This window comes from Penaeus japonicus, unplaced genomic scaffold (genome assembly GCF_977035675.1).
Source record: "Penaeus japonicus unplaced genomic scaffold, GWHDUDI00000001_assembly GWHDUDI00000007, whole genome shotgun sequence".
In the NCBI taxonomy this organism is placed as follows: Eukaryota; Metazoa; Arthropoda; class Malacostraca; order Decapoda; family Penaeidae; genus Penaeus; species Penaeus japonicus.
Window position 1 is genome coordinate 16,125,984 of NW_028234409.1, and position 10,000 is coordinate 16,135,983.

The 10,000-nt window shown below is 33.1% G+C and overlaps 1 protein-coding gene across 3 annotated transcripts in view; it reads right to left on the bottom strand.

The window, feature by feature from the left end:
• Usp8 (Ubiquitin specific protease 8) overlaps positions 1–10,000 on the bottom strand; it is a 30,499-nt gene that overhangs the window by 18,174 nt on the left and 2,325 nt on the right. For all 3 annotated transcript variants that reach the window (XM_086538452.1, XM_086538453.1, XM_086538454.1), the window contains exons 2-11: positions 8,422–8,527; positions 7,959–8,067; positions 7,310–7,431; positions 4,550–4,695; positions 4,268–4,436; positions 3,905–4,064; positions 1,928–2,075; positions 1,074–1,537; positions 372–518; positions 98–241 (exon numbers count right to left, since the gene is read on the bottom strand). In XM_086538452.1, the coding sequence (XP_086394578.1) occupies positions 98–241; positions 372–518; positions 1,074–1,537; positions 1,928–2,075; positions 3,905–4,064; positions 4,268–4,436; positions 4,550–4,695; positions 7,310–7,431; positions 7,959–8,067; positions 8,422–8,516 (1,704 nt within the window). In that variant the 5' untranslated portion in view covers positions 8,517–8,527. The remainder of the gene's footprint in view (positions 1–97; positions 242–371; positions 519–1,073; positions 1,538–1,927; positions 2,076–3,904; positions 4,065–4,267; positions 4,437–4,549; positions 4,696–7,309; positions 7,432–7,958; positions 8,068–8,421; positions 8,528–10,000) is intronic.

The window sequence follows — 10,000 nt, forward strand, 5'->3', positions numbered from 1 at the left end:
CCTTAAAAAATCAATAATAATAACAACAACAACATTTATACTACTCAAACAAATAACAATCATAACAAAATTGACTCTCAATACCCCTTCACCATACCTGTTTCTGTCGTAGGGCTTCTGTGATCTGTTCTGGCTTGGGCGAAGTTCCTAAATTAAGATTTCCCAATTGGCCCGACAGCGCTAAGTTAACCATCTTCCATAGTTCTTCATTTTGCTTGTGAACCTTGTTATACTGAGTTTCCTGTTGGAAGAGTTAAGAAAACAACTGAAGCTGCATTCCGTTTCTGAATTATCATCGTTCCTTCAACTAATCGATGTAGAAACAAATATACTTCCATGTATAGTTAACAGAAATTCATGGGGTGACTCACCATTTCCGTACTCTTTATCTGCAGTTTCTTGATTTCCTCCTGCAGTCTATCCTCAGTCTGCTTCAAAAGTTTGCGGCTCTCTTCGTCCTGAGTTTTCTCCAGGGCTGTTGCTGTCTCCTCCATCTCTTCTATCTTTTTCAGTGTATCCTGTGAAAAGAGATGCAGTATATTTATAAAACATCTTTCTTCCTTCAAACTTATACTGTAAGTAGATTGGTATACTAGGTGCAGATAATCCTAAATACTTTTCTGATCTATGAAACTTTTCTTTTTAACCTTAATTTCTCAACTTTTGTCAACACACTTTTGTAGTATTCTTACACTATCACAAATTGCAATAAAAGACAATTTCAAGTAAAATATAAATATAAGCACGACATGGTTATATATATCATGATGAATAAAAAAATAAACAGATAAAAAATAAAAATTAATTTTCATTTTAGAAAATATTGTTTCTAATGAAAGCAGCCTTTAAATATCAATTAAATCTCAGTCCCTGGATCCTTATGTTAACAGAAAAGAAATTCATAATAATCAAAGCCAAAAAAAATTATATGAAAGAAAATCATTTGAGAAAAAAAGGAATGATCCATGTTTGACCTACTCTAAATACCTACTGCATTTATGACTTGTTAATATCTTTATTGAGGAAGCATAATTAAAAGACTGAATGGAATTAACTTTAGTGTTAACACCCACCTGTTCCACCTTCACGGATTCTTCAAGCAAAACCTGCTCTTCTTCCATTTCCTCTTGCTTCCGCCTTAGGCTTTCCAACAACTCTTTGGGCTTGAGTGCTCGACTGGGGATGGATGGCAGGCTATCAATCTTGTCGGCAGGGGTCTGTCTGCCTCTCTGGACATCAAGCGACTTATTGGAGTCTTTGGTCTCCCAGGTGTTAACATTAGAGCCTATTGCTGCCTTGATAGGGCTGTCCTCAGGTTTGGCAAGATTATTAAATACTTGGTTATTGCTGACGTAGGCATCGTTATTGTTCTTGCCGTCCATCATCATCTCTTTATCTAGATTGGAAGGTTTTAGTTCACGTACGACAGTTGGGGTTGGACCTGGAGTCTTTCCCGGAACAGTCTGAGGCTTGCCATGCGGACTTGGGGACGGAGTTACTAGGAAGGCATTATCCAGATCTGGATATTCAAAGTTAACTGCAAAGAAAAAAAAAATAATAATAATAAAATAAATCCTATTCCAGTACAACATGCAAAGGTTTGTATCAAGCAGGCAATAAAACTAGACTGCATACTGCTTACTTTTGAAACTCATATGAGATGTCAATAATAAATAGAAAAGGTTTAACTAATAACAACAACTAATTTAGTTAAGACCTATATACTAAAATTTTACAATGAAGCATGTAACAACTAATCAGATCTGTTTAACTCATTGCAGAGGGGGCCTGAGTGAGGTACATGGCTGTTAAGATAGGAAATTTCTGACTATACAGGAACCAACTACAATGGTTGGTGAAAATGTTTCCTTGCAACATCCTATCTGCAATGGATTAATATAAAAAAAGAAGAGTAAAGAAAACTCACGTGAATCTTGATCTATCTTTGGGGTGGTAGCAGAGGCCCGCCTCTCCACTCTGGGGTTAGTGGTATGCATTGGATACATAAGACGCCACATGTCATATCCACCTTGTAGCACCCATGGCTGGCTCTTGTACTCTTTGCCTGGATCCCACTGAAGCAGAGGAACCTCATTATTTTCTAGCTCCATTTTTTTTTTTTTTTCTTTTTTAGGGATTAATTCTTCCTAAATGTAAAAATAAATATAATTACAAATGAAAAAAGAATTCAAAACAAATTGAAGGAAAAATCATGAAAAAGAAACAGGTAGATATGCTGCACAGAGACCCAGTTATATATAATCCAAAAACTAAATACTTTACAATATCTACATTTCATTTCATCAATATGTCTACTGTAATGAAGTAACTCTTTTACCATACTAGTGTCTTAATAAGTCTAAATCACACTTCCTGATAAAATTTCCTCTAAATGAAATGGCCTGGTAAGAAAATCTATATAATCCAAGGATTTTACAAAGTACTTAGAAAGATGAATTGGAATAAAACTATAGACTGCACAATGTTTTGATACTTGAGTACAGCAGTGACAAATACAAAATAATTTCTGTCTTTTCTACTGGCTCAAAAGTGCCTAGACAGGTAAAAGGTGTTGTTGGTTTTTTGTTGCTACACTCTACCCTGGGCAGCGTTACCAAATGCTTGGCTCCACCCCATTCCTGGGAATCAGGGTATGTTCACAGTTGGTTAATTATTTTTTTTATTTGTTCTACCCCATTCTGTATCCTTTTAGCAATCCAACTTTAAAAAACTAAATACATTACATGCATAATTTTTCTATATATTTCAAATACTAATAAACTAACAAACATGTATGAAAATAAGTAAAACAGGTTCAATCACCAAGTAACTTTTGCAATTTTGAATAGTTGCAAGGACTTCATTGTTTCTTTACTACAAATATTACATTAATCAAATCTGTACAGATTATGTAGAAATTCTATTATCAGTACAATTTTTATATTGTACCCATCCAAAGCAGGCCACAACTTGAGGTGTTCAGCCTGGGCTAGCCATCTTAACCCTTTCCCAACGGGGCACTTGCTACGCGAAGACCCCTATGCCGGGCGATTGCAATATTGCATTGTAATCGTCACACTGGCATGACGCCCCGGCATCGGGAGTTTGGCTTTGTCACACGAGTGTGACGCACCGTCATCATAGGGTTAAGATGTGTGTGTTTTCTATTGTTTTCTAGATTTATTGCATGAAATATGTCTGTATATGATATATCAGTAAAGTGATAGTAATTAGCATTCAGTTTGACAGGTCATCATACCTTAAGGAATAAATAGCTTGAAATTTAAAAAAAAAAAGCAAACCTGCAGTACAAAAGTGATCTGACCTTACAAAAATGCCTGTCACAGAACAGTTAAGAATCCTATGATATAGAGGAAAAATTCATCTAAAAATAATCTGCGAGTTTTGCAAAATATATTGTCTAGATATCCAATTTGTTCTAAAGTAATTAGCCAAAACCTTTTTCTCTTTATCAAGAAGATTACACTCGCAGGTGAATGTAAAGTTCATGAGGCACATACAGCATTGGGAAGTGACTGAAACTTGAAAGGGTTAATACATACTCTAGGCAATGATTACAAGATTTGCTGGCCAACATTTTTTTACTCATTGTGCAAACGCCATCCTATATTTTATTAATCAAACATTTGCAAGATGACACAAACAACAGAAACTTTCATCTCTCCCATTACATAAACCAAAACAGTGCTTATCATACCAGTTATAAAATGATAACAAGTGATCACCAAAAGATCACAGATGTCTTCTATTGTCATCATCTTCCATGTAATTCACACTCATCTTTTCAACAAAGTATCACATCTTTTACTCTTCAATGCTAATGTCAGATTAAAGCATTTAAACCATTTTCTCCTATCCCTAAACAAATAAATTTTGCTCTTACCTTCACCATGGCATCTATGAGGCACCTGAGAGGGGCTGGCAGAGGGGGCTGTTCTGTCACCCAGTCCACAAGGATTAGGAAATCTACTTTGTGACGCAGTGTGACCCAAACATTCCGTGCACTATCATCTAGCTCACTACTTATTCTTCCAGCTGTTAACCTATTGAAAAAAAAACTTGTCACTTTTTCAAATTATACACACTGAACACAATAAACACTTATGAAATAAATACAAAACAAGTAACAATAACCTTTATTGTCAGATATATCTTTAAGGAAATGGGAATGAAAATCATCCAAAATTGAACACACTTTGAGAGGGAAAAAAAAAATATATATATATACACATATAATGTCACATACCCTGGCTTCAGTATTTCTTCAGGTATATTTATCACATTTGACACCTTCATTTGGGATTCAAAAAAGTCATCTCTAGGTCTTGAATCGAGGATCAGATAGGAAGAGCACCTTTCCTTTATGAGGGAGTATAATTTCTTGCAAGATATACAACCTTCCTCTGCTAACAACCCTGAAAATTTGACAACCATCAATCATTAAGAAACTCTTCATGCAGTGAGATTATGGAGAAAGATGATGTATTTATAATCCTAAATAGAGAATATAAGGATGCATATATCATACCATTAGATGTTGGTGATGAGGGGGTCTTAGATGCTTCTGTGATCTTCTTTGCCAGTTTCTCTTTTTCTGCTTGCTGGCTTTTCTCTGTTGCTTTCTTTTCCTCTTCTTGCTTTTTCAGAATTAAGGCACTAGACTTGTTTTCATATCTGTAAAGAATGGAACCTAAATCAACTTTATGAAGCAGTGTCACAAAAAAAAAAAAAAAAATCATTAATTTGTCAAAAAATCTAACTCCTCTTGATAGATGAATACAGCACTGATAAATAATGTGTTGAATTTGAAATAAAAGATAACTTCCATTATTCACTGTAAAACACAATGATGTACTAGTTTCTGTCTCAAATTCTTTAACCCGTTCACGCCGGGCAGAATTTCGCTTACTCCCGGTCATGCTGGGAAGATATCAAGCGCACAATGGTTCGTGCCGGGGTATTTTCTTGCTGCGTGAGGTCATGCTGACGCTCGCAGAGCATTTTTCACCTGCCCTATCCTTATGGTTTGCATGATTGTGTCTACATTGTAAAGGCACGTAAATATATTGCCATGTTCAGAGGAGTTAATTTAGTCAAAAAACATGTTACAGTAATGCCTATTTAGTGTTATTTGATTGAACTTTGCCTATATTCTTCACTTCTATGTGAAAATACCAAAGGAAAATGGAAGCAATCTTTCAGTGGGGCATCAAAAAATATGTTTTATACTTTTTATTTTTTTTACCAAAACGAAAAGAAGAACAATATGAATAATCATACAAGTACATATGAGTATGTACATGTACCTCGTGACATGATATCACGGGTAATCAACATTTTAGAAGCAGTATTGCATTAGTAATTTTTTACTTTATTTTATTTCTTGGCCAAACACATTTGATTTTACAATAGTTTTTTGACTTGGATCTTTCTATTCAACCGGTCAAGAAGCAGAAATTACCATGATGTCATCAATATCATGTAGTTTTCTGTGACGTCATTTTTTTAACGTTATGTCTCATTTTATGACATTGAAACTAAAATAACAGAGTTTAAGAAATTATGTAAAATTATTATATTTGAGAACAATCTAGCGATTTATTGCTGACTTTTCAGTGCGTCACTACTGGGCTTCCGGGCCGCGGCCAGAAAATGTACCACGTCTCTTGACATTCCCCGGGTCCTGGGACATTTTTCGACCCCATGATAGCAAGTCAACCGGCGGGAATGGGTTAAGGGTTAGTTGTAAATCACCAAGATGTAAAGAAGTTAAAATAATGCATAATGCCATTAAAGAATTTAAACTTAAAAAAAAATCATAATAGAAATAGTCATATGTATCATACCCAAAATATTCTAAATTGACAGCTCACATATATCAGAGACCATTAGCAATAGCTGACAAAAAGTAAAGTTCATATAGTGCAAATACAGACCTACCAATAGTCTTGATAAACAAGATGAGATTTTTCAATTTGAAGTAAAAAACTGTAGTATTTTATATCAACATTTCTAATACATCAAAATACAATCAGTATCTCAATTTCAAATAGTTAACACCATCTCAATTCCTGTAAGATAATGATATATACAGGATGTTATTCATGTTTATGCTACACAAGCTCGACCTATTAGCCCGTTAATGAAGGGGCATTTTTGGTTCTGCCTGAATATTTCAAAGGGGATTTCGAAATGCGAAGGTCTATCACTATGGGTTATTAATATGCTGCAGTGGCACCCAGCCACTACATGCCTGATCACTCAGCGAGACAGCTAGACAAAGCCATGACATGGCATTTACGTCACTGGCTGAAAGACCAGCCAAGCCATGAAGTAAATGTTTCGTCATCTGCTCTTAGGAGATTAAGTAATATTTTGCCATTACTTGAAATTAACTGATTAATTTTTAACCTTTTTGCCACAGGTATTTTTGAGGGGTTAGATCATTTTTGTATTGCATTTTTCCTTTTGTTGAAATTACAAACTATTTATTCCTTCAGTTATGATAACCTATTATACCAAATGCCAATTAGAACTACTTTATCAATATATCATAAACAGACTTATATTTCATACCATGTCTAGAAAATAATAAAAAACACATCCTAAGATGCCCAGCCCAGGCTGAACACCTTAACGCCAATGGGGCGCCTAACGACCTAACTGGTCATCAGGACAGGTGGTCTACGACACTAGCGGCACCGGCTAATAATTAGAGGGACGGGGAAAAGGTTTTCTCTGCCCTCCAGGTAGCGCAGACTAGCTCAAACATTAATTTTCATTCCAAAGGCTGACTTTGGAACGCTGTAGCTCTAGAGCTCGTTACAGCCATAATACTTTATGACTGTATGCACACTTCAACTGTGAGCAGATCCCGATGTCACGTCATGTACGCATTGACATCCGTCTCTTAGGCCTAATTGGTGCCGACATGTATGCCATGACACCCGTACGCAATGGGTTAAGATGCAGGACATCTCTGTAGAGTTAAATATTGTTGCTTAGTAATGTACTAAACATCACAATTCCATAGGAATGATTTGTAAAGATCTATCGGAGTTGTAAGCTCTAAGCATTAAGTACCTGACTTGGGTAAGTTTTATGCAGTACATATATCTAAAATCTATAATTCAGATGAAAATCATGGGGATTGTCTTACACATAAGACTTACAATTCTAGAAGTCTTAAGATACATATGAGTTTTAAACCATGAACATATCATACTGAATTTCCATTGTGGAGAAATATACAATGTTTTGTAGTATTATCAGAAAAAAAAGTTTTTACCTTCTCTCTAGACTTTTCTTTAGCTCTTCTGCCCGGTCAATAACCTTCATTGTCATCTTTGGGTCTAAGAGGCCATCATAATATCTTTTTGAATTCTTGTAGTCCTGGTGTTTTTGGATGGCCTGTTAAAAAAAGAGGAAGGTTGGTATTATTCTTAATAAGGTGGAGAAAAGAATGACAATTATCATTAGTTACTTATTGGGCAGAGTATAACACAGGTCAATGCCTTTCAGAAAATCTCATTAATTCCTGTACACAATCTGCAGTTTATACACTAATGCATTATAATTAAATAGTTAAAAAACATATATATATATATATATATATATATATATATATATATATATATATATATATATATATATATATAATATATATATATATATATATATATATATATATATATATAATATATATATATATATATATATATATATATAATATATATATATATATAATATATATATATATATATATATATATATATATATATATATATATATATATATATATATATATGCATATATATATATAAATATATATATATATATATATATATATATATATATATATATATATATATACATATATATACATAGGGAGAGAAATATGGATAAACAGAGAAATTAGATACCATAATAATATTTACCTTCACAATAGAAAAATATCTCATGAATAAGATATATGCTTTTTCCTCATCTCTACTTCTATCAACCAACTGGGCTTCAGTAAGGATTTTTTGAGCACTCTTAACCAACCTGAAATCAGAGATAAAAAGTTAATAGGATTTTATTAATAGAATCATATATATATAACATTTATCATGCTAAGATTACATAGAGTCTACAGGTCAATGGGTGTAAATACATTCCAGTAAATTGATGGATAAATCCATTAATACAGATAATAAGACTACTTCTATATAAAGACAAGTTTCAAAATCCACTGCTAATTATTTCTCACAAATTTATGTGCTTAAACTATAAAGCCAATCATACAGCACACTTTCATTCCACCATGTTACTTTAAAAAATATATATAACTGTAATCTCATATACATTTCACAAAAGAATATAAAAAATCATAATCTCAAAAGAGTAAAGTCAACTTACAATTTGGGAGCTGCATCAGGAATGTCCTTAACACGGTCATTGAGATCATTCATGGACTTTGCCATATGAAGTTTACATGGAACTTTTTCCCCCATTGCATCTGGACCTGTCGGGAGAGGAAGTTTTAATAAAAGGCACAAAACTGACAATGAACAGCTTGTCGTGCATAAGTTATTTTGGGACAGGACAAGTAATGTTCAAGAAAGCTTCAATTTCAACCACAAATTTTTGGCCTTTTTAAACAGCTTGTATGTCCTTATAATACTCTCTCAAAATAACTGGTCTTATCATAGCTCACTACAGCATTGGAGAGCTAAAAAAAAAATTGTTTCTAAGCGTACATAATTTTGCTTCGGAAATTTTTGAGAATATGTTATTTAAAGTCAAGTTTATTTCCTATATATGTTTGTATATCTCTATGTATATTCATATATATATATATATATATAAATATATATAAATATATATAAATATAAGTATAAGTATAAGTATAAGTATAAGTATAAGTATAAGTATAATATAAGTATAAGTATAAGTATAAGTATAAGTATAAGTATAAGTATAAGTATAAGTATAAGTATAAGTATAAGTATAAGTATAAGTATAAGTATAAATATAAGTATAAATATAAATATAAATATAAATATAAATATAAATATAAATATAAATATAAATATAAATATAAATATAAATATAAATATAAATATAAATATAAATATAAATTTTCATACAATTGCTTAACTTATTTACAATGCCAGTGATAAATGGTTTATATCAATAAAATAAGTTTTGACAGTGATATTATATAAAAACAAAAACAAAAAAATTCAAAATCATTGTAGACCTGGAAATCTCCAGGTCTGCAACCTGGAAAACATAAAATAAATTAATTATGTCGGCAAGAGGGTTAACCCATTCCGGACGGGGGATAGATTCACTTGCCCAGTCTCTAGGACCGGTTTTATTTCAGAGCAAGGCAGCTTCACACAACATACTTCGACTTTTCCCCCTTTCATTCAGTCACTCATTGTAAAACTAAAGACAATTTTGTTTGAATTTTTGTGCATTTTACTGTATTCAGTCATATCACAGGCTCTATCAATGCTGCAGTTGACTAAAATTGTAGCATATGACCTATATCAGCTCATTATTTTCTTTATTCTCAGTGTGATAGAAGCATTGTTGTTGTATGGGAGGACAAAATGTAACTTTATTTTTTCGTATTTGTGGGCTGTCATGAATGAATAAGAAACATATAACCATCTACAATGAAGATAACATGAAGAGGTAGGGAAGAGGATGGAAACCTGTGCTTATGATTGTGAGTGCAACAGTAAAACACATCCCTATTGGCACAGGAGCACATTTTAGACACTGGGTATGGTTTGAGTCACCTTCCTATTGTCATTCTGCCTGCACATACTTCATCAAAAGTACTTTAGAGCATGAGGTTGGTAACTTGCTGGGTGCCATCGCTTTCTAAAGATAGTGCTTGCTAGAGACCGTGGATGGGTATCATTCAAGGCTTTCTCTCCTACTGGTGCTAGAAGAAAGTGCTGCCATCTAGGTTTTGGATGTT